The sequence below is a fragment of the Mustelus asterias genome, chromosome 3 (assembly GCF_964213995.1).
Source record: "Mustelus asterias chromosome 3, sMusAst1.hap1.1, whole genome shotgun sequence".
Taxonomy (NCBI): domain Eukaryota; kingdom Metazoa; phylum Chordata; class Chondrichthyes; order Carcharhiniformes; family Triakidae; genus Mustelus; species Mustelus asterias.
The window spans coordinates 104701426-104727421 of NC_135803.1; the positions used below are offsets into that span (position 1 = coordinate 104701426).

The following is a 25996-nucleotide window of genomic DNA, read 5'->3' on the forward strand; positions in this document are numbered from 1 at the left end:
ATCACCCTATCCTTGTTTGGACTACCCAATGCAGAACAGCAAATGCAAGGGATTATATGGGGATACTGCATACTAAATTATGTTAATATGATTTATGTTATCAAAATGATAAAGCCTGAGTTGTCTAATGGATCCATCAGAGTGTGCTCTGTGTTGGGTTTACATGATACTGTAGTGGCCTTGTAATATTCTCCTGTTGCTGTGGTGGTTCTTATTCCTTGTCACTGATGCATATACTTATGTTACAAGTCTATAACAATTGTTTCCCAAGTGTGATGTCTTTGCATTCAACTTATTGGAAATCTGTTGTCCTTGTTGTTATCCTTGAAATTGTTCATCCTTGGCTATGTTATCTCTGAGGGTAGAATTAATAAGTACCTTGTGTCCTAAAGCTACGCACAAGGGACAATGGTGTTTTAATAGTTGACAAAACAACCTGAAAATTGTGCTTCATTAACCATCTCCGAATACACTCCCAGTTGCATTCATCTCCCACATCTGCAGTAATCGTTACAATCGTTTTTCTCTTTGTCTTTAAGATTCGAATGCATTTTTGATGTTGACATCAGATTAGTTTGTTCATTTAATTACAAGATAAGTCGATGATCTGAAGAAAGATTTCTGAACTTCATTGCTTCTGCAGACCTCACTCCAGTGTTATAAAAATTTCCACACGCTCCCTACAAAACAAGACCACTGTTTCTTTTGAGTTGTTTCTCTCACATAGTAAAAGTCAGTTGCAAGAAATTCATTACACCACAAGATCCCACAACCGAAAATAGGACAATCACCATACATAGCACGCATCCAAATTCTAGGCTCACTTCCCAACATAATAGTGAAGGTCAACTTTTGTGGCCATCTGCACCATGTGTGGTTGATGCACGAGGCCTCAGGGCCTTCAGCTAACGGCTGCTGTGGAGATTTTGATCAGCTGCCTCTGCTCCCTTAACAGCTGCTGTGGCCAAGCAGTATTCAGCCACTTGAGCGAAGGGTGCAGTTAGCGAAACTTAACTGGCATTCATTGATTAGTTGTCGGCTCGCTACCCTACATCTGACCTCACCCATTCTACTTGTTGCTCCACTCACCCAATGGTGGACAGAAGAGCAGGTGCCACATGGCCTGCTGGGAAAAGGGTCCACTGGCAACTGTCACAGATGCATCTGCGGGTGCAGAGTTTGTGTGTGCGTGCGTGTAGGGGGTGTGGGGGGGGGGGGGAGCAGTGGAGAGATCTCTCCGCCATCAGCAGTTGTGGCACTACATTGACTCAATCTTGCATTAATGCACTACATTCTTCTCCAACGTTTGGAAGCAGTTTTTTTAAAAAAATGATCTATCTTGAGGCCTTATTCCTCGTTACAAACCAGGAACCACTGATGACGCCTGTGATGAGTCTTGCTTGTTTTCTTTGACCCTAATTGTGAAATATGATCTTTAGAAAAGATTTCATACTTGAAAGATGCTGATTTGGCAAACCCTTTTGAAATCCTGTTGCTGACCACCATTTGAGCACCCCAAACCAAATAATTTGCCCGTTGACTGCAGATGTACAAATTTATTTGTGTGCCACAGTTACCAACTTGTAGACTGGAAACTTGTATTTTGGGAGATCAGTCTGCACTATGAGCAAACCTTTTTTGTTGCATTTTGTAGTTTTCCATTTGCTAGCTAAATGCCTTTCTTTCCCTTGCACCTAATTGTGAATTCCCCTGTGGAAGGGCTCAGCCCATCCAGCATTTGCCCACGTTCAGTGAGGAAAGTTAGGACTTGGATTTAAAAAAGCGGCTATCATGACCTTGTGATGCCCCTAAGCGCTTTACAGCCAATTAAGTACTTGTGAAGTGTCCTGACTGTCAGAATGTAGGAAAGGGGGCAACCAGTTTGTGCATGCATGTCACAGAGATAAATTCAGAACATTTCTTCCTTTTCCTGTCTGCTGTGCTGTGAGTGTACAGGCCTCAGCAGCATGGAAGCATTTATGGCTGCTGTTTACTTGCCACTGCAGTGTCTTTAGATAACCATCTCTTGAAAAGATTCCTTCCTGCTTCAGGGTGGAAGCATTCCCCTCATTGCTGTCAACGTTGGAACTGTTGTTTGGACCAGTGCTGTCATAAACCCGAACAAATCCTGCAGGCCAATTTATTCTTTTTGCAGGGTTCACTAGCGTACATTACATTTCAGTTTTCTACAGGGATGTAATTAAAACAGCTCAAGCACTCATTGAGTTAACCATGGTTTTAACTCAGCAGTCAACTTTAATCACTGTCGTTTTGAATTTGGTCCATCTGCTTTATTAGCAGATGACCCAGGTTACGACTGCTGCGTCACTGCAACTGGATGCTTTGAGCTAAAAGTCTAACGTGTTTGGGTAAGCACCATACCACAATTCTGGAAATCTGAAATCAAAACAGAAAATTCTGGAAATACTGAGCAGGTCAGGCAACATCTGTGGGGAGAGAAACAGAGTTCATGTTTCAGGTCGTCGATTTTTTTTTTGTCAGAATTGGGAAAAGTTAGAAATGCCATAGGTTTTAAGCCAGTGAAAGCAATGAGGATGGGTAAGGATCAAAAGGGAAAGCCTGTGATAGAAAGATTAGATGATGAAAGATCAGAGGTGCAAGGCCAGAGACTGGTAATGAGACCAGTCGAGAAATAACCTGTGTATTGAGAGGAGATGTGAATGACAGAATCCTGAACAGGTGCTCTTCAAAAGCAGAAAAACGAGTTTTAAAAGAAAACAAGCAAAGAAAAAATAAACAAAATTGGAGAAGAGGCGATGGTCTGAAATGGTTGAGTCAGGAAGACTATAAAGTGCCTATTTGGAAAATGGGATGTAGTTCCTCAAACTTGCATTAAACTTCATTGCAACACTGCAGGAGGTCAAAGGCAGTGTGTGAGGGAAGTGGAGAGTTTAAATGACAGGTGACAAAAAGCTCAGGAACATACTTGTGGACTGAATGGCGATGTTCCACAGAGCACAATCTTTGGCATCTCCATTTGTGGGCCAGACCCCCATCATCAGCAGCAAATAATCTTAGTAAATTGAAAAAAGTACACGTACGCTCTTTTACTTGGGAGATGTGTTTGGACCTTGGGTGGTAAGAAGAGAGTTGGCAACAGGGTTGCATCTCCTACATTTGCATGGGAAGGGTGCTGGGGGTGATTGCGGGCAGGCATCAGGGTGCTGTAGAGGAAACTGTCCTTTGAGTGCAAAGAGGGAAGAAAGGTGAAAGGTGCATTTGATAGTGGCATAGCAGTGAAGATGGTGAAAATACTGGAAATGGTCCATTAGATAGGAAGGCAATGTGGGGGAAGAGGAAACCTACCATGTTTCAAGGATCCAATTACTCTATCCAGCCTAACCTGCAAAATTATTCTAACAATTATAACAAAGTGTTGAATGGAAATGAGGAAAAATGCTGTTTTAATACACCTACAATTTTCCAGGAGATGAAACTTTTAATTCCTGGAGGCTACAGGACTATCCTGGAAGGTTGGTGACCCAAAGGTCAAACGTGTCGGGAAATGGATTGGACACTTCCACACCAATCTCCATCTCATCTTCCAGTCCTTGTGTGTGACCTGGAGAGTTCAATGGCTATTCTGCTTGACCTGTTCCGAAGAGCGCACTTAACTGCTTCCATGTTACTCAGTCCTCTCGAGCCTCGAGGGAGAAAGAAAAGAAAGTGTTGTGGCTGTATGTGCATAGGCTTTGTCTACAAAATGTGAAATATTTGAACCACTCAGCATGGGAGACAGAACTTGTAAACAAACAGGAACAAGGAATGCCAAGAGTCGGGGGTTCCCGCATTCCATTCGTCAACTGAAGTCTTTAGATAATGCAGTGATGAAGCTGCTGCGAACTGGGAAGTGTGTCTGGTGTAGATCAAAAACTGGAATACTTGTGCAGTCTGCACTCTTTCAGGTCTTTGTAGCACTTGATGTAATTACCATTTGGTTAGCACAAGAATGTGCAGTTGTGTGTGAGGCAGCTGGGACTTCACAGGGTAAAGCCAATGCCCTTCCCTTCCCGGTGTCAGAGAGACGGCTGCAACACTATAGCCCTGATATGTAGAACATTTCCCTTTGAAGCAGACATGCCTTAAAACTATTGAATTTAGCTTTGTTCCAGTTTGATTCAGGATCTAAGCAGCCAATCTAGACTGATGCATCAGAGCAGCACTGAAGAAGTACTGCAGTGTTTGTTCATTCTGCTGTCTGTCAAATGAGATGTTGATTTGTCTACTTATTCATGGACATAAGAAAGCCCATGCCCTTATTCAAAGTGCACGGGGATTGTCCTGAAGGATATTGCATTCTGAAAACAACTTCTTCCTCAAACTCAAAACAAGACAGCAGCCAGAGATTTGACGCTACTAACAGTGGTTAAGATTGTTCCCAGTGATGTTTTTCTTCTCGGTACAGAGTCTCAAGATGCATACTTTTTTTTAGATATTATGGCTTTCCTTCTCAAGGCAAGAGCAGAATAGAAGAAAGCTTTTAAGTTAGACCAATGGAAATTAAATCCAATCGTTGAACATTTTGTGAAACAGGCAATGTGCCTCACTGAGACAAATAATTCCTGTATTTTACATATAATTTATGATGATCTCCAATTACTCTAATTACTTGGAGGTTAAATGCATGCAAGTATATAAATGCAAGCCTCCATAATCAGCATCTGCGAAGAGTAATACATGCCCTCCTTGCTATAGAGGAAGTGCAGCAAAGGTTTGCCAGGCTGATTCCTGAGAAGGCAGGTCTGTCATATGAGGAGAGGTTGAGTGATTGGGATTGTATTCATTGGAATTTAGAAGAGTGAGAGGGGATCTAATAGAAACTTATAAAATCTAACAGGATTAGACAAGGTAGATTGGGGTGACACAGTGGTTGGCACTGTTGCCTCAGCGCAGGGACCCGGATTCAATTCCAGCCTCGGGTCACTGTGTGTGCGTGCGCGTGCGTGCGTGTGTGCGCGTGCACGCACATGTGTGTACGCGCACGTGTACGTACATGCTTCCGCGTGTCTGCGTGGGTTTCCTCCGAGTGCTCCGGTTTCCTCCCACAGTCCAAAGATGTGCAGGTTGGGTTGATTGGCCATGCTAAATTGACCCTCGTGACAGTGGATTAGCAGGGTAAATATGTGGGGATACAGGAATAGGGCCTGGGTGGGATTGTGGTCAGTGCAGACTCAATGGGCTGAATGGCCTCCTTCTGCATTATAGGGATTCTATGATTTTAGATTCAGAAAGCATGTTGCTGATGGTGGGGTCATAGTTTGAGGATAAGAGGTAAACCTTTTAGGACTGAGGTGAGGAGAAATGTCTTCATTCAGGGAATGATATATATGTGGAATTCACTACAGCAGAAAGTAATTGAGGCCAAAACGTTGTGTGATATCAAGAAGAAATTGGATATAGCTCTTCAGGCTAAAGGGATATGGGGGGGAAGGTGGGATCAGGATATTGAATTTGATCAGCCATGATCAAAATGAATGGTGGAGCAGGCTCAAAGGATTGAATGGCCTACTCCTGCTTCTAGTTTCTGTGTATATGGCTTGTCAGGCACCTCAAAACCCTAGAGATGTACCACAAGCGCTGCCTTGGCAAAATCCTGCAAATCCATTGGTAGGATAGGTGCACCACCGTTAGTGTTCTAACTTAGGCTTGCATTCCCCCCCCCCCAACCAGCTCCTCCAACCACCATCAGTCCCACCTGTGACAGAGATTGGGTTGCACAATGGACTCCCCTGCTCCCCTGTTGCCTGTGAAGCAAGGTGGCAGCAAGTCCTCCTGGGGACCACCTAAGAAGAAATGCAAGCTTTTCTTTCTGTTTGTACTTAGTATAAAAATACTTTAAGCAAACCACATAATTAATCCTTTATTAAGTAATCATTCAAAAACTTTCTACCTGTGTTCCTGAATTTATTTTCTCTTTTTCCGTCAGATTGTTTGGTTTCTTTATTATCTGGCTATCTCTCGATACCTCCTGCAGGGTTCTGCAATAGATCAGTTTCTCCTTCTCAAGTTCTAGGCACAAGCTCACATCTTTCCACCACAAAAACAGAAAATGCTGGAAAATCTCAGCAGGTCTAGAATACAAGAGCAGGGGTGTACTTCTGAGCTGTATAAAGCTTTGGTCAGACCCCATTTGGGGTAATGTGAGCAATTTTGGGCCCTGTATCTAAGGAAGGATATGCTGGCCTTGGAAAGGGTCTAGAGGAGGTTCACAAGAATGGTCCCTGGAATAAAGAGCTTGTCATATGAGGAATGGTTGAGGACTCTGGGTCTGTATTCATTGGAGTTTAGAAGGGTGAGGGATCTTATTGAAACTTGCAGGATACTGCGAGGCCTGGATAGAGTGGACATGGAGAGGATGTTTCCACTAGTAGGAAAATCTAGAACCAGAGGGCACAACCTCAGGCTGAATTGGTGTTCCTTTAAAACAGAGATGAGGAGGAATTTCTTCAGCCAAGAGTGGTGAATCTGTGAAACGTTTTGCCGCAGAAGGCTGTGGAGGCCAGGTCATTGAGTGTCTTTAAGACAGAGATAGGTCCTTTATTAATAAGGGGATCAGGGGTTATGGGGAAAAGGCAGGAGAATGGGGATGAGAAAAATATCAGCCATGATTGAATGGCGAGTGGACTCGATGGGCCGAGTGGCCTAATTCTGCTCCTATGTCTTATGGTCTTGGGTCTGACAGCATCTGTGCAGAGAGAATAGAGCCAACGTTTTGAATTTGGATGACCCTGATGCAGGGTCATCTAGACTCGAAACGTTGGTTCTATTCTCTCCTCACAGATGCTGTCAGACCTGCTGAGATTTTCCAGCATTTTCTGTTTTTGTTTCAGATTCCAGTATCCGTAGTATTTTTCTTTTATCTCGCATCTTTCCATTCCATCACATCCTAATGGGTTTTTTTTTCAAATGTTTTTTTCCTTGTTTCCAAGTTGGGGACAAGCTTTGGCTGAAGTATTCTATTCCCATTCTACACAGCACAGGTAGGCAACACCATCCGAACACCTAGGTTGAATTCAAAATCTGATCAGCAATGTCCAATTTACACAAAATTAGACAAGGGCTATAATGCCAGTATCCAGCTAGCTGCAGCAAATTCTACCTTCAGAAACAGTAATGAAGAAAATATAAGAACAAGGAGCAGGGATCGGCCACTCAGCCCCTCGGGCTCCAAACGGTAACATCATGGCTGATCTGACTGTGGCCTGAACAACATTGTGCTATCTGCTCCCCCATTACCCTTTTGACTCACTCATGGATCAAAAATCTGTCTAACTCAGCCCTGAATATTTTCAATGATCTAGCCTCCAATGCTGTCAGCGGTAACGAGCACCTAAGATTAACAACATTGTGAGGGAAGGCATTTTTCCTTACAATAAACGCAAAATACTGCAGATACTGGAATCTGAAACAAAACAGAAAAATGCTGGAAAATCTCAGCAGGTCTGACAGCATCTGTGAAGGGAGAATAGAGTAAGAAGTCTCACAACACCAGGTTAAAGTCCAACAGGTTTATAAACCTGTATAATACCTGTATAAATACCTGTATGATACCTGTATAAACCTGTTGGACTTTAACCTGGTGTTGTGAGACTTCTTACCGTTTTCACCCCAGTCCAACGCCGGCATCTCCACATCAGGGAGAATAGAGCCAACGTTTTGAGTCTAATTGTGCCCCCCAGCTATGGATTTCTCTCACAAGAGGACACTTCCTCTCATCAGCTACCCTGTCAAGCCCCCTCAGAATCTTATCCTTCAAAACAAATAATCACTTGGCCTTCTAAACTCTAGTAAGGTCTGTGCATCAAACTGAAGAGTGTAGCTGTTATGGGAAAATCACCACGCGGAGTCAGACTTAAAGATTCAACATGCAGTTTATTCGGACAAAGCTTTGGGAGAAGCGCTGGGCACTCCGCAGTGCAGGCAGTCACCGTCTCAACTTTACAATGGCAGTTGAGCATCTTTTATACAATTTCAAATAATGGTCCAGTAAGGACATTGGCCGTTAGCACATCGTTATATGTTGAGTAGACAAGTATGGACATCGGCAGTTAGCACATCGTTATACATAGACAGGACGGACATTGGCAGTTATCACGTTGTTATACATAGAGTAGATACATTTATGCATTTATGTCCCCCATCAATGACTGATCTCGTTATCAAAACTCTTTGTTTTGGTTCTGCTTTATCTCAAGCAGCTAAGGTGCCTCAAGGTCTGATCTGTTTCCTGCAGCAATTTAAACACTAACAAATTTTAACTTACTGTGCAATGTCTGTGCCCAAGTCAGCACATCTTAATGTCTTTTCCCAGAATCCATTTTGTGCCAGGTAACCATCTTGTGTCCTTTAATTTTGATTTTACTCCAACAGTAGCAAATGCCACTTCCTGCAAAAAGATGAAAAATAGAAATACTATAATTTTATACTTGGTGTTCATAGGCAGGTTTTGGTGGCTTTTTGGACTGAGCAATTTAACGGTGCTGCATGATTCTAAGAAGGTGGCTTCTTGTCTTATTCTAGGTTGCAGCAGCTCCATGGTGGCTGCCTGTTAAAGGAGCCAGTTGGAAACATCCAGAAGGTCCTGATTCCAACATTACTAAGAGGTAACCATTGAAGCACAAAGTGTTCCTTTAATTCGTAATACTTTTTCATCTGCCCTTGTGTATTATAATTCGAGCATAATTTGGAAAAAGGGTGGAAAACGCTTGGAGATTTTTAGATCTCACTTTTCATTCAGCAGCGTCCTTTGGCTCCCACTGGACTGGAAGTGTTCTGGAAACCCCTTCATAGAATCATAAAATCCCTACAGTGCAGAGGGAGGCCATTTGGCCCATCGAGTCTGCACTGATCACAATCCCATCCAGGCCCTATTCCCGTAACCCCACATATTAACCCTCCTAATCCCCCTGACACTAGGGTCAATTTAGCATGGCCAATCAACCTAACCTGAACATCTTTGGACTGTGGGAGGAAACCCACGCAGACACAAGGAGAATGTGCAAACTCCACACAAACAGTGACCCGAGGTCGGAATTGAACCCAGGCCCTAGCACGGTGAAGCAGCAGTGCTTACTGTGCCACTGTGCCGCCCTTCTCTATCCCAGGAAATGCTATTTCCCTGGGTGACCTTGTCTGGTTGGTTCTCAAGTTTGCGAAAATTAGACCCAAGTCTGCTAAGTTTGTGAGAAAACAAAACTTCTTGTTAGTTCTCAAACAGTGTGGCATTTGTGTTCCTTCAGGATAGAATATTTAGAATACAGTGTTCCGCTGGGCACCTGGTGGCTGTGGAAAAACTATAAAGAAAGAATATTCTTTTTCTTTTAAATTAAAGTGGGATCAGATCTACTTTGACATGAGCTCAGCCCATTTTTGATAGGCCCAATGCATCATTTGCACCACTCACACCTCTCGTGAAGAGGGAAGAGAGAGCGCAGTCGAAAATAGTTAAAACAATTCAACAAATTGTGGTTGTTGCACCATCCTGAGCCAGGACTTCTGTGCGTGTCTGTTTTACCAAATGTTTTGTTAAAATACCAAGTGGAGTATCACCAGGAGTCCAGTAGTATGCACATTAGAAAATATTTTTTTTGGATAGGCGATTTATAACCATAGCAAGCAAATTGTCAAAAATCCAAAAGTCGTGGGGGCCACAAGGGGGTTGAAAATGTATTTAAATGCATGAGGAACTTGCCAAGAAATGTTCTGGAAACTGTGAATTGAAATAGACAGATTTGTGTGAGGCGGCTCGTTTAATCATGAAATGCATTTTGGAATGTTACTGAAACGATGTATACTTTACATGATCTGACTTCTGAAGTAGTTTTCAGTCAGTCAGGGAAGCAGCTTGGCAGTGATTCGAATGTATTTGCTCTTCCGAGCCTTGTAAATCAGTGAGCATTCTTGTCTGTTTAAACGTCACACTTGGATCGCAACTTCTTTACATTGGGAGATGTTAGAATGTTCAGCTTTGATGTCCACCCTTTGTCAGCTGATCCTCTTCTCTCCCCCCCCCCCCCCCCCCCCCACCCCCCAATTCTGCCTTGTCTGAATAAATTAGAAGCTTCTCATTAGCTTCTGAACTTTGACCTTTTAAAAAAAAATCACGACTAATTTACAGTAACATCATAACCCATAAAAGGATCTGCATTTGCGACTACACTGTTTGCCCTCTGTCATGTTTATAGTAAGCTACAAAAATCTGCAAATGCTCGCGGGGAATGTAAGGCATTTGTACGACTGAAGCCTTCAGCTGCACTTGGTACTTGGCTGAATGATTGTAAACTGAATCAAGATGCATAGATTTCCATTGCTGATTGGAATAGAAAATTTGGGCTGTCGAACAATTGGTTGTCTCTCTGTCTTCATTTCTGACTCCCATTGCTACTGATTTAACGTTGATCTACAAGAAAATCACAGCTGCTTGGCTGTCAGCAAGAAGTCCCATTTTTAAATTTGGGTGATGCACCCAGTGGGTTATTTATATCCTGTACCAAAACCTGCAACGACATTTGCACTCGGCTGCAGTTGAATTTTTTTTTCTATTTCCGTCCATCCAACTTCCCATCTGTGGGCAGTAATAATTATTGGAAAAGCTGTTAGCGCCTTTTTTGCCTGAAGTCTTTGGGTATGTTCCAACAATGGTGTACTGTGATCCATATGCATTGATGGCTGGTAATCTGCAAAGGTCAAATTCTTCCAAGATCCTTTTATCACTTGAAGAGAAATTGCACTTCAGTAAAGTCATTAGCACTATTTAATCATGCATTTTCTCTGTTAATAATGGAAATACTGTTTATTAATGCAATGGTATGGGCCTCTGCTCACTCATGGAAACGTATTGAGTTGCCTTCATTCTTAATGATAAATAAGGTTACAATAAAGTCACAGTTGCTGTGCAAATCAATGACATGGTTTTCTGACCTATTTGGAAGCTAATGTAGTGTTTTAATTATTTTAGTAGGATTTCCTGATAGATTAATCTCAGTGTATTCCATGCAGATTTTGAGCTTTACAAGGTGAGGAGGGCCAATATTTGAAACCAGTACAGAGGAATTCGGAAAAACTCAGAACTGCCAGCATTTATCGGGAATCATTAATGTTTTGAGTCTGGGCCTTTTCGTCAGAACTGAAGGGAAGAAAGTTAGAGCAAAGTAAACTGCAACAAAAAGTAGGGGAAGCAATGGCCTTGTTGTATTATCGCTTGACTATTAATCCAGAATTTCAGCTAATGTTCTGGGGACCTGGGTTCGAATCCCACCATGGCAGATGGTGGAATTTGAATTCAATAAAAAATATATGGAATTAAGAATCTACTGATGACCATGAAACCATTGTCGGAAAAACCCATCTTGTTCACTAATGTCCTTTTGGGGAAAGAATTCTGCTGTCCAAACCTGGTCTGGCCTACATGTGACTCCAGAGCCACAGCATTGTGGTTGACCCTCAACAACCCTCCAAAGACATCTGGGGATGGGCAATAAATGTTGGCCAGCCAGCGATGCTCATGTCCCACGAATGAATAAAAAAGTTTAAGAACACTCAAAGATGGCCTGGTGTGAGAGAGTGTTTTGCATTGAGACAATACATGTGTGGCATATTTTAAAGAGGAAAGGGGTGTTTGAGATGGAGGAGAAAAGTCAAAATCTAAAGTTGCCAAACTTGACGTTGAGTCCCAAGGGCTGCAACCTACCCCATCAGAAGATGAGCTGCAGCTCCTCCAGTTTGTGCCAGCTTCACTGGAGCACAGCATGAGCCAAGGATAGACATGTTGGCTTGAGAGCAAGGTGCTGAGTTAAAATAGCAAGCAACAGGAATATTGGGATCTTATCATGGTTCTGACCACAAGCCACTACACCCTCCTCATCTGTGGTTGGCTGTAGCCATTTGACGTAACCCAGTGACCTGCGTGGGGCCCCTTCAGTCAACTTTTGAGAATCAACCACATTGCTGTGGAACTGGAGTCGCATGTAGACCAGATTGGATTAGCAGGTTTTCTTCTCCAAGTTCAGCAAGTGAATCAACTGGGTCTTTACAATAATCTACTAGTTTCACTGTTGATTTTACTAAAAACTCAGCCTTTTACTTCAAACCATCTTTTAAACCAAATTTTTAAAAAAATCTCACACTGTCAAAATAGGATTCAAATTTGCATTATCTGAAATGTTAATACAGAGGATTACTAGTCCCGCAACCTAGATGGTGCAATTCCTGATTTGAGGATAATTGAGAGGGCCAACCCTTTAGCTGTGGAATGTTTTGGTAATAATGGCCCATGGTGATATGTGGTAGCTGCAACTCACTTGTGGTGGAATGCTGCATGAGGTTATCTATAGTAATGTATTTTGTTGTGTTTCAGGATGGATCACCCAGTCCTACATGTCTCATGGAACAACGCTGTGGCGTATTGTACTTGGGCAGGGAAACGACTGCCTACTGAAGCAGAATGGGAATATGCATGTAGAGGGGGACTTGAGAACAGGTAACAATGAAAAACTCTCAAAAGCCTGTACCAAATACATCTTTGCTCATTTGTTCTAAATTTGCAGTCTGTAGTACAAAAGAGATTGAATAATGCCAATTTAATTTGAGATCATCTTTGAGAACTTTAATACACCCAGCATGATTCTGAATATTCGGACTAACGGTTGACTTAACAAGCTGGGCCTTTTTATTTTGGTTTGAGACCTGCTAATTTACGCTTGCTCAGCTACCTAAGCTCTTTGAGGGGAAACTTGAGGTGGAGACGCTGGCGTTGGACTGGGGTAGGCACAGTAAGAAGTCTCACAACACCAGGTTAAAGTCCAACAGGTTTATTTGGAATCACGAGCTTTCGGAGTGCTGTTCCTTCATCAGGTGTGTGACTCATTTGGATATTCCATGGTGCCCTGGGCTCAGTTGTATTGAGTGTGCATGTATGATTATATAAGGATGAAACTGTGGAATTACATCCCAGTGTGAACAGCCATATTTACAACATGTGGTTATCAATGAATGTTCTCATTTAGTACAAGTGATCAAACTGCAATTGCATATTGATCTTTTCACAAATAAAGCAGTAAAAGGTAAACCTGGCAAACGGATTTTACCTTTGATCGGGGAAAGCAATACTTGAAAGTCCATAAATCAGAGCTGCAGATGGCACATCGTACTAAATGCCTGTGTGGGGAAAGCAAGGCCATTTTATTTTTGATTTAATTGCAACAGAACCAGATATAAATACACATAATATATAAAATATATATTTTAGTTATATATATAACTGAACGAACTAACTTCGAATGAACTAACTTTGTGATTTTAATTTGCACTTTGCTAATGACCTTATTCTCTTTTATGTGCGCAATATGAATTTAATGAATAATGTTACAAACTTCAAAAGCATCCCTTCTGCCATCCCCATCCTTCTTTGTTTCCTTTATTATTAAAGATGCTGCTTCTTTTTTGCCTTTTAAGTTTTTTTTTCTCTCAACTAATGCTTAATCGTCTGGCATGTAGCCAAGAAAGAATGCCTTTTTCACAAGCCCCTTCCAATAATAATCTGAAGCGGTGGCTGGATTTGTGATGTTGTGCACTTGTGTGTGTGTCTGTATGTCCACAATGTCCAGTGCCTAATTACATCTACATAATGTAATCTAGCAGTGTAACAATAGGAGTTCCTCATTCTCTGAGCCACACATCATGTTGTGATCCAATCTTTTCAAAATTGACTAAGGAGCACGCAAAGTAAGGTCAGTGATAAGCTGAGTTATTTCACTACTAATAACCATACAGAATAAGTCAATGCAGAATTTCCGTTTTAACTTGTGTTTTTGTTCAATTATGTTCAGAGTCAGGATAAATCTGTTGCACTTTATTTTTTTAGAATCAGAGTTTTACAGCATAGACAAGAGGCCTTTTGGCCCATCGTGTCTGCACCAGTCATCAATCCCATCTTCCAGCACTTGGTCCGTAGCCATGTATGCTATGACGTTTCTAGCATTTATGCTCTTTCAATTGCTTCAGAAGTAGAAGTAACTTGAGGAGAATACATGGTCGTGTAAGCTACCATGGTAAACTGTTCTTAACGTTGCCCAGTGTGATTTTACCATCCATCAATCTCAAAGGCTGGGTCAGCTGTCTGCTCACTTCGCCAGGAAATCCAGTGAAACCAGTGGGAAGAAAAACATGGTTGAAGAAAGCTCTATGGATCCAGCACTTTGACTTGCTGTGTGGTGCATGTCTTAGGACGAATTCCATTTTATCCAAATGCACACTATTATCAACATACAGAATCTAGCCGACTCTAGGTGTCATCCGGAGACCCAGTAGATGTGACATGGAAGTGTGTCTATTGTGACTGATTATTAGAAGAACCCCAAGCAGTAGATGTGTTTTCTATATTTTGGAGACCTGCAATGATGGGATTTGTATTGGTTTCGCTGCTTCAAGTTTGACATTTACTGTGACAGAATCCCCTAGAAACTGTTGAGCAATTGTGGAAAGTTTCAATTCAGTCATCAAAATGGAAGGCCACCGAACATTTATAATATTTAATAAAATAGATTATGGAAGGACAAGGCTATAATGCTGTTGACTCTTAATCAGAAGTCCTTGTTTCAAACAAAGTAGGACTGCCTATAACCTAAAACATTCTGCAAACTTTCAAATTATTTTGGATCACATAAATATAGTATGCAGAGTAATGAAAGCACCACATACAATAAAAAATAAACTACTACAGCCCACTGTGTTTTATTCACAGGTAGTTGAATTTTATGGGAAATTAGATGCCATTGACTGGTTGAGCCCAGTCACCTGTTTCTGTGCCATATAGACCAGACAAAAAGACCGTTTGTTGTAGGTTTAAAATAACCCCCTTGAAATCCCGACACACACTTTCACCCCACCTGCTTAAAGATTTCAATTAACTGGATTCAATTTCAGGAAGGGCAAGGTGACATTGTAAATGTAAATTCCAGTGAAGTGATGGGCATGGAGTATTAGAGAAGTGACAGCAGATATCGGAGTCTTCCAGAATAGACATCTAATGGAGCAGGCCAATAAATAAATGACGTGGTCTGGATACCAACACTGAAAGCAAGCAGGCAGGACAGCAAGCAGTTCAGAAGGCAAACAGTGTGTTGGCCTTCATTGCAAGAAGACTTGAGTACAGGAGCAAGGCTGTCTTGCTGGAGCTGTGCAGGGCCTTGGTGAGACTGCACCTGGGGTATTGTGTGTAGTTTTGGTACCTTTATATAAGGAAGGATGTACTTGCCACAGAGGGAATGCAGCAAAGGTTCACCAGACTGATTTTGGGGATGGCAGGATTGTCGTATAAGGAAATATTGGGTGAACTGGACCTGGAAAGTGCAGCTGCCTTCAAACTGAAGCAATTTTGGTCACCCAGGTTTCTGAAGCATAACCCGTGGCCTTTAGGTATTTGAGGAAAAGGTCTAAACCTACCAGAGTTCTATGAAGAGGTCCGGTATCCTTTGGGCTTATTAGAAGTAGACATGAATGTGTGTGTTTTTTTTAAAAAAGTTGTCAAGTTATTTAAATCCCTTGCCCTTCAAACTTTGAAAGAAAACAGCCAGCCTGCAGTTGAAAAGAATTGTTGCTTGTTGATACAAGCCTGAATACTATCATTATAGCATTATTTCTCCTCGACTGCTTCTACAGCCCTTCATTATCACAGTTTGATCAACAGCTCCAAGTAGTCATAAAGAGTTTAGATGTCTTTATGGGGCTATGAATACAAATGATTGTTTATATAAAGGATTAAATTCTTGAAGGGATCTAAATGTCTTGAAATTGCTCTTATCAATGTGTTTTATTTATATACTGAAGTATGTAAAAAAAAAAAACCCTAATTTCACGCCAGCATGGCTTTGGAGATCTGCCCGTCATCGATACTGGGTGAGTTGGCATGGAGCATGTAAAGGAAAGGGATGTTGGTTGGAGAAGGGTCATGAGTTGGTATGAATGGAGAGTGGGTGAGGGCTAGAGGGCTGTTTTTTTTTGTTTCATCTTTATTATAATTGAGACAGAGTCACCAAGGTGGGAGTTTTAAACAACCTGCACCTGCTTTCAGCCACCCCTGTTCTTGTCCCATCGCCCTTTTCTGGGAGAGGTGTGCCTGACTCCAGTTAGCACCCCCACCCTGAACAAAAATCTGACAGTTTGGTAAACTTTCTCCTGAGTTGGGTTTGCAGTATTAAGAATTTTCCCAACTCTGCACACTTGACTCAGGTGGACAAATTTGGCTGCAAGTCAGATGGAGTTGGGTTAGAAAGCTGCGGGAGGGTGGATCTCCCTCGACTTTACTCACAGCGAGCCCTCTTGGCCCAAACCATGTGGCTTTCTCATTGTGTCATTGTGAAATCCATCTCTCTTTGTTTGAAGATATTTATCTGGAGAATATTTATTTAATGTGCAGTTTCCCCAATCCTTATCCCATTACCTCAATCATTGTTCTTTTTCTTTCAGTATCTGTGGCTTGATCCTTGAATGCCCACAGACTTGTGTTGCTGTGCCTATTTCTCTCACCATGTGTTGTAAATGTTTCTACGTCACCTGCTTTTTCTATCAGTGCCTTTATTGCAATGCCATTGTGTCTGTACCCTGCAGTCTTTCCATCTCTTCCTTGATTTCTGTCTGTCAATTTATTTTTCTTTTTTCTATTACTGTCTATTTTGGTGTTTCACGCTATCTGTTATGGCATAGTTTTTTTCTGATTGAATGAGTGTTCTGTTCATCCATGTCCCAATATCATTTTTTCTATCCCTGATGCTTGTCTTGCTGTCATGTTGTCTGTGTCCTGAACCTGTTTTTCCTTCAGCCCATTTGATTGCTCCCTGCCTCCCTCTCTTTCCTCTTCTCTGTGCCGCCTTCATCTCTACTCTCAACATCACTCTGTCCGCCCTCAATATAAAATGATGCTGCACTATGAAAGAAGCCATTTGGCACATTGTGCTTCTTTCTTTATTCTCTAATTTTTCTTTGACCTCAATATATTTTATCATTTGTGTCATGACTTCATTTTTAATTCTCGCACCATGAAGCATGTAAAGTTTCCAATAACATATGTCAGTTGATCTCCAACTGCTAATTTAGACTTTCTGGGTCAGCCAGCTAAAGGGTTTTGGACATTTATGTAGGCAGGAAAGTGTGAAATGAGATTTGGAGATATTAAACTAGTTACAAAATTCCTGCTGGATTTATCATAATTGCAGATTTATTAACAGGGAAATTATCAACTGCAGCTTTTTGCTCTGAGACCACTTTTAAAATCATTTTAACTGAATTATTTTTACTGTGCAGTTCTGTGATTTGTTCCCGACTGGCATCTCATAATGAAGAAGTGTTACAGCCTGAGTGACAGATGCAGTTCAGTGTGTAATTTGTTTCACTGCTCCTGTACCTCACTGAATTGCCCATTTGTAATGTGTCAGCCGAAGGTGTGAAACATTGACAGGGTCTTTGATCATGACTTCACACCAAGATGCCCTTTCCCACATTTCTAATGTCTGCTGGCAACACATTTATTCCTGCTTTTAGTTACTTTTTTCACCTTTTTGTGTTCTTCTTTGTAACTTCATCACCACCTGCAAATTGGAGAGTAGTTTGGCTTGGGCAGAAACCCCATGAGGAGCACAGTTATACTGCACCAAGATTGATCCATTGCAACCTATTTATCAGATGCCCTGATTTCCAAGTTGAATTCCGTGTCATGGTTGGGTCAATACTCTGCCAATTGTCAGTCTGGAGCCTAGAGCTCTCTTTGACTAACATCAATATATTGTTTGAGCCACTTATTGGTTGATACTTAAAATTTGTGGCACCTGTCACTAGCATTTCTCTTATACTTGGGTTTGCCCTGTAATAATATCCCTTATTGTTGCACGGAAGCCAATCCCAGCAGTCGTTCGCTACAGAATCAGCCAGGAGTCCGTTGTGTGACCATAAATGCTTAACATCAACTTAGTGTTTTTAAACGGACAGATCTTGGCTTCACACTTGGCATTAGTTGAAGTTTGGTGCAGCCTCAAGTTCCCGAGGTCTACGTGTATCTTGTTTAATTGAATCCAAACGACATTTCTTGCGAGTGTTTACTCTTTAGTTTATTATATTTTTCCTCCTTACAACTTCTGCCCATCTCTCAGCAGAGTGTTTTCATTTAATTAGTAGACTAATGACACAAACAGAAAATGCTGGAAAATCTCAGCAGGTCTGACAGCATCTGTGGAGAGAGAACAGAGCTAACATTTCGAGTCTGGATGACTGCAGCATGTTACTACATGATTGTTTTGATTCCACAATTGCATATTTGTTAAAGATAAGAGCTGTTAGGATTTGGAACATGTGCCAACCATTCAAATCCTCATTTGGGTGATCAGAGGAACAGAAGCAAAACTATTATATAAAAATCCACCTCACAGCATTATGCTATTTGTTTCATCATTGATGGCCAAGCCTTCAGCTGTCAAAGCCCCAAACTCTGAATTCCCTCCCTTAACCTCTCTGCCTCTAAACTTATTTTCCTTAATTTAGGATGTTCATTAAAGTCTACCTCTTTGGTCATGACTTTTGGTCACTTGTTCTAACAACTCCTTATATGGTTTGGTGTCAGATTTTGTCTGGAAATACTCCTGTGAAGCAGCACGGGACACGTGACTAAATTAAAGGTGCCATATAAAGTTGTATATGGAATGAACATATTGACTACATATGTTTCACTCTATAACATAGCATTCATGTGATGAACGCTGCATTCCTCTTTTAGCCAAGTTTGCTTTATGAAACATCACCTCAAGCATTTGAGCACACCATTTGGCCCCTCAAGCCTGCTCTGCCATTTGATAAGTTTATAGCTGATCTGATTATGCCTTTCATTTCCTGTCTCCTCCCTTTGATTCCCTTGTCAGTCAAGATTCTATCCAACTCAACCTTAAATATTCAATGATCCAGCCTCCACTGCTCTAATCACTGTTTGAGAGATGAGAATCTCCTCATCTGTGTCTTAAATTGGAGATCCTTATTTTAAACTATGTCCCCTAGTTCTAGTCTCTCCCTCAAGGGGAAACATTCTTTCAACATCCAACCTGTCAAATCCCCTCTAGATCTTCAGTGTTTCAATAAGATGACCTCTCATTCTTTTAAACTCCAATGGATACAGGTCCAACCATTCTTCATTAGACAACCCTTTCACCCCAGGAATCAGTCAAGTGAACTTTCTCTGCTGACAAAGGGTCATCCTGACTCAACATTGGCTCTATTCTCTCTCCACAGATGCTGTCAGACCTGCTGAGATTTTCCAGCATTTTCTGTTTTTGTTTCAGATTCTAGCATCTGCAATATTTTGCTTGAACCTCCTCTGAACTGCTTCTAATACAACTATATCCTTTCTCAAAAAGAAGACCAAAACTGTACACAGTACTCTAGTCCCACCAACACCTTATCCAACTGTAGCAAGATTTCCCAACTTGTATTCCATTCCCCTTGCAATAAATGGCAACATTTAATTGCCTTTTTAATCACTTATGTACCTAGATGCTTTTTTTATGATTCATGGGTGAGGATTCCTAGATCCCTCTGTACCACAGGGTTTTGCACACACCCCAGTTTGAATAATATGCTGCTTTTCTATTCTTCCAGCCAGAGCGGACAAGCTCGCATTTTCCAATATTGTACTCTATCTGCCATGTTTCTAATCATTCACTTAACCTAGTTACATTTCTAATTTAGTTACATTCCTAATCTAGTTGCATTGTTTTGCAGACCCTGTTTTTCTCCTCTCCTACCTATCTTTGTGTCATCAGCAAATTTAACAAATGTACATTCCATCCCCTCATCCAAGAATTGATTTAGATTATAAATAGTTGAGCCCACAGCACTAATTCCTGTGGCATTTCACTTGAAGCTCTTGCCAGCCTGAAAATGGCCCATTTCTTCCTACTTTTGTTCCTGTTAACTAACCAATCAACTATCCATGCTGATATGCCATTCCCTACTCCGTAAGCTCTTATTTTGGATAGTAACCTTTGCTGTGACTGCTTGCCAGGTACCATCTGGAAATTCAAGCTACATCTACAGGCTCTGCTTTATCCACATTGCTTGTTACTGCCTTAAATAATTCTAATAAATTAGTCAAACACAATTTCCCTTTCACAAAACTATTTTGACTCTGCCTGATTTGCATTAAAATATAGCAGTGCCTTGTGACAATCTCCTTAGTAGTAGATTGCAGTATTTTCTCTATGTTAAACCAACTGGTCATATTTTCCTGCTTTCTGTATCCTTCCTTCCTTGAATAGAGGTGTTGTATTTGCTATTTTCTAATCTGATGGGACCTTTCCAGAATCTAGAGAATTTTGGAAAATTTGAAACCAATGCATCTATTGTCTCAGCAGCCACTTAAGACATCTAAAATGAAGTTCATCAGGACCTGGGGACTTGAACATAAAATAATAAATAAAAGCAAATTACTGTGGATGCTGGAATCTGAAACCAAAAGAGAAAATGCTGGAAAATCTCAGGTCTGGCAGCATCTGTAAGGAGAGAAAAGAGCTGATGTTTCAAGTCCAGATGACCCTTTGTCAAAGCTTTATCAAAAGGTTTTGACAAAGGGTCGTCTGGACTCAACATAAGCTCTCTTCTCTCCTTACAGATGCTGCCAGACCTGCTGAGATTTTCCAGCATTTTCTCTTTTGGTTTCAGGACCTGGAGGCTTGTCAGTTAATTTGCATAATTTTCGCAGCATCTTTTCCCTGGTGATTGTAATTGTTTTAAGTTCCTCCCTCCCTTTCACCTCTTGATTTACAATTATTTTTGGGTTTATTTCTTCTACAGTAAAGACAGAACAAAATACCTGCTGAATGGATCTGTCATTGCCGCCTTTCACATGATTAATTCCCAGACCCACACTTGAGGACCAAGGTTCACTTTATTTATTTTTTCCTTTTTAAATACCTGTAGAAACTTCTTACTATCTTTACTATTTGTTACAGGTAAGAGGGAGAAGTGAAACTGAACTTCTTTATCCCCTCGCCATCTGTCCATAAGCAGAGATGTCCTTTGTTGTAAAAATAGGCTGTGCAGTTTATTCTCGAAACCTCTCGTTTATGTAGTCAATTTTTAAAGTGACTCAAAGAAAGTTCTCTTCGGATTAAATCAGAAGTTTAGTTCCTTCAAATATTCAAACCCAGGGAATGAGGACAACTTCACACATACATTCGGTAAAGGGATAGGAGCGAGGGATTTTACAACCAAGAACAACTTAACAGTAAAAGGAACCACAAAAAATGAATATCAGTTCCTGTGATTTCCAGAGTCCAGGAAGTCCAAATCCAGAGGGGTTTCCTCACATAAGTTCCAGTTCTGGTGAATTCCTGGCTAAATGCAGAAGTGCAGAATTCCTTTAAAGACAATGGCAACACGATGAGATGAGGTTGATATTCAGAAACATGGCCACTGCTGGCTAGGCAGACCAGTAGCTTCCAGATAAACTTGCTTTGAGGAGGGTTTGCTGCAGGTTGCTTGGTCAGCCTGGAGTCCTGCTGCCTAACTTTGGCAGGTTGGAGTTCAGTCAGCAGGTTACCCTTATTCTAAATTTGCCTCCTTGTCATGTGATCTTCTTTGTCCATAATTTCATAAAGGGATGTGTGTCTGGATCTGGCTTTTGTTTTATGACTTATAATGTCCCACTCATTAGCCTCTGAAAGAGTCATCCCCATTGACCCTGTTCCAGGTAGCTATTGTTTTGGTGACCCTTGAATTCCATTGGAGGGGCAAGCTAATAAAGATGCAAATGATGCCCATTTCCTTTCAGTAGTTACTTTTTGAAATCGACCTTGACGGTCCCAGGTAGACTATGAGCAACATATCCAGTACAATCCATAAAATGCCTAGTGGTCACTTTACAATTCCGGGCATCAGGTGACTGGCGGTAGCCATCCTTTGGTCCAGCAAAGTTCATTTTTAAATCTGCAAAAAGGTTTGATTTATTTCATGTCTTAGGGACACATCAATAGTTCTAGCTAGCATTTTCTTATCCTCTAATTTCTCCCTATTTATTATTTGTTTAGTCATTCTTTATTGTTCTTTATATTCTCAACAATCTTCTGACCTGCCGCTAATCTTCAAGGAGTTGTATGCTTTTTCTTTTCTTGATACTGTCTTTAACTTCCTTCAACTCCAGTCTTTCTTTCTCACTGTAATGTGTCTTGCTGGGTGTTATGAAATATCCCATAAATGGCTTCAACTACAATTTTACTGGCCCATCCCTTTACCTAATTCCCCAGTTCACCTTAGCCAGATCTGTCCACTTGCTCACAAAATTGCCCTTATTTCAGTTCAAAACACTAGTCTTAGATATACTCCTCTTTGCCTCAAACTGAATGAGAAATTTAATCATGTTTGTGATCACTGCTACCTAGGGGCATGATTACTATTAAGACATTCATTAATTCTGTCTCATTATGTATTACCTCAATCTAGAATAGTCTGCCCTCTGGTTGGCAGTAGAATGTGCTGCTCTAAAAAATCCTGTAAACACACTATGAAATCTTCTTCCACTCATTTGCCATTATTTGTTCAATCTGTATGTAGATCAAAATCACCTGTGATTATTTATCACAAGCCTCCCAATGCTACTTCCTAGACATCCTTGTCTCATTGTGTCGTTACTGTTCAGGGACCATTAAACTTACCTGCACAAGTGACTTCTTGCCTTTGCTATTTCTTATCTCTATCCCTACATCTTGATCTCCAGAAGTAAAGTCATCTCTCTCTATTGTACGGATGCCATTCTTAATGAGCAGAGCTACCTTTTCTTCACCCTTCCAAAATGTCACATACCCTTGAATATTCCGGTCCAAGCCTTTGAGCTGTCAGATCATACATATTTATTTCTATTCCACCATCTGTTTTGTTCTGCATATTCCCCTACAGTGCCTTTTAGTTTTTACTATTTTTGCAAACTTAGTGTGCCAACAGATGAGGCTAAAGTTTCTACACTCTGTTCCTTCCTACCATGCTTTGATTTTCATTACCCATATTACTACCTTGTTTTCTTGACTTGGGCATCTCCCCTTAATTTGTTGCATCTTCCTCTCTACTGCCCGAGACTCACCAGAACACTGGTCCCAGGTGAAGACCACCCCAATAGTAGAGCTCCCACTTTCCACAGTACCCCATGAATCGAAACACATTTCTCCCACACCAATCTTTGAGCCATGTATTCAGCTCTCTAATCTTTCTTAATCTATACCAATTGGCTTGTTACTCAAGTGGTATTTTAGAGATTACTATCTTTGAGGTTCTGGTTTTGACTTTAGCCCCTTAATGCTCATATTTTTTAAACAGGACTTCTTCCTTAATCCTATCTATGTCATTGTTGCTACATGGAGTATGACATCTGGATCCAGCCCAGAGCAGATGTCTCAAACCTTGGCACCGGCAGGCAACATAGCCTTCTGGACTCTTGCCTCGGATCTTCCCCTTTCTCACCCCACCATGAAACTATCATCGATTGTTGTAAAAACCCATCCAGTTCACTAACTTGTTTCAGAGTAGGAAATCTGATGTCCTTTACTGGTTTGGCCTACATGCCACTACAAGTCCACAGCAATGCGATTGACTCTTAACTGCTGCCAGAAATGACCCCCCAAGTCTCTCTGCTCAAGGGCATTTGGGGATGGGCAATGCTGGCCATTTCAGTGACACCCACAGCCCATCAAATAATTTTTAAAAAGCATTCTCACACTTTAGATTTTTCCATATGTTGATAAACCTGTTAACATATGCTTTTAGCGTGCATCACAAAAGCATATGTGGTGTCCAGCAGTGTGTTACTTCTTTATCAACACATTCACTGCACAAAGACATTTCTTCCAGTGGCACTTTCAATTCCCTTTTATTGTGTGGTTAACATGTAAATGGATGTTTGCATACTTTATCAAAGCACAAGCATCGTGGGCGAATTATCTTGACTGTAACAGAAACCATGTAGATGTTATTACTATTGGTGCACTCCAACTTCATGACATACAGAATGACTAAAAAGGTCAACCTTTCAACTCTTCCTTTCCCCCTTGTTAAATCATTTCATTGTGTTTCTTCCCAATGTCTGCATTTAGTTATCAGTTTGCATAATGCGACAATATATGTTTTGGCAAACAAAGCTGTAAGATATGCCAGTTCGTCTAATATTGTTTTGACACATCAAAATAAATCAACTTTCCATTTTTAACTAAAACATAATCCTTGCTCTTTATGAATCACATACTTCAAGAATTGTCTGGCCTGCTGACACAGTCTACCACCCAACATCATAGCATGCAAAGCTGATGAGCTAGATCATCTGTTTTACTGATGCTGGTTAAGTGATGAATATTGCCAGTACACTGGGGAGAACTCTGCTCTGGGGTCAAATGATCTTTTACTTTTCCTGAGAGGACAAATGGGGCCTGGATTTACCAACTCATCTGAGCAACGGCACCTTCAATAGTGCAGCACTACCTCAACACTGTACAGTATTAAAGTCTCATAGATTTTTGCACTTGTGTCTCCAGTGGTGCTGGAACCTACAACCTTATGACACGGGCAAAAGTGCTATCCAGTGAGCTGATACTCCTCTCTGTTCATCGCCTGTACAATTGTTCACATTGGCTTAAACATTGTGCATGTTCCAGATGTCTGTTATCAGTCTGAAAGGCTCACTTTTTCTGAGATTTTCTGACTGCAACCCTCTGGAGAATTGACCTATTTTGCACTCCTAGGACTATGAGCAGCCAACTAAGAGTGAAAGTCAATCTGTATTTCATGAAGTTGGATTATAGTAATACTGATGGGTTGGTCAATTTTTATTATTTAGAAACAATATTTTAACCCAATAGTTTACTTTGTGTGATGTCGATAACATGGGAGTAAATGTTGTGCTTGGAAAAATTGAACTGTCAGGTGATTTGTGTTAAAACGCTTCAAATTATGAGAACATAGAACATAGAACAGCACAAACAGGCCCTTCGGCCCACAAGTTGCGCTGGACATGTCCCGACCTACTAGTCTTACCTATAACCCTCTATCTTACTAACTTCCATGAACTTAGCCAAAAGTCTCTTAAAAGACCCTATCGAATCCGCCTCCTCCACCACTACCGGCAGCCGATTCCATGCACCCACCACCCTCTGAGTGAAAAACTTACCCCTAACATCTCCTCTGTACCTACTCCCCAGCACCCTAAACCTGTGACCTCTTGTGGCAACCATTTCAGCCCTGGGTAAAAGCCTCTGAGAATCTACTCTATCAATCCCCCTCAACATCTTATACACCTCTATCAGGTCACCTCTCATCCTTTGCCTCTCCAAGGAGAAAAGGCCTAGCTCTCTCAACCTATCCTCATAAGGCATGCTACCTAATCCAGGCAACATCCTTGTAAATCTCCTCTGCACCCTTTCTATGGCTTCCACATCCTTTCTGTAATGAGGCGACCAGAACTGGGCACAGTACTCCAGGTGGGGTCTGACCAGGGTCCTATACAGCTGCAGCATTATCTCCCGATTTCTAAACTCTATTCCTCTATTGATGAAGGCCAGTATTCCATATGCCTTCTTAACCACAGCCTCCACCTGCGACGCTGCTTTGAGCGTCCTATGAACCCGGACCCCAAGATCCCTCTGATCTTCCACACTGCCAAGCATCTTACCCTTAATATTATATTGTTTCATCCTATTCGACCTGCCAAAATGAACCACCACACACTTATCTGGGTTGAAGTCCATCTGCCACTTCTCCGCCCAGTCTTGCATCTTATCTATGTCCCGTTGCAACTGCTGACATCCCTCTACACTATCCACAACCCCACCAACCTTTGTGTCATCAGCAAACTTGTCAACCCATCCTTCCACTTCCTCATCCAGGTCATTTATAAAAATCACAAAGAGCAAGGGTCCCAGAACAGTTCCCTGGGGCACTCCACTGGTGACTGACCTCCATGCTG

At 41.4% G+C, this 25996-nt stretch overlaps 1 protein-coding gene across 1 annotated transcript in view; it reads left to right on the plus strand.

Annotated features, from left to right (window-relative positions):
* LOC144491510 (formylglycine-generating enzyme-like) overlaps window positions 1-25996 on the plus strand; it is a 122389-nt gene that overhangs the window by 32320 nt on the left and 64073 nt on the right. Inside the window, exons 4-5 of the mRNA XM_078209413.1 lie at window positions 8542-8624; window positions 12377-12499. Coding sequence (XP_078065539.1) covers window positions 8542-8624; window positions 12377-12499 — 206 coding nt within the window. The remainder of the gene's footprint in view (window positions 1-8541; window positions 8625-12376; window positions 12500-25996) is intronic.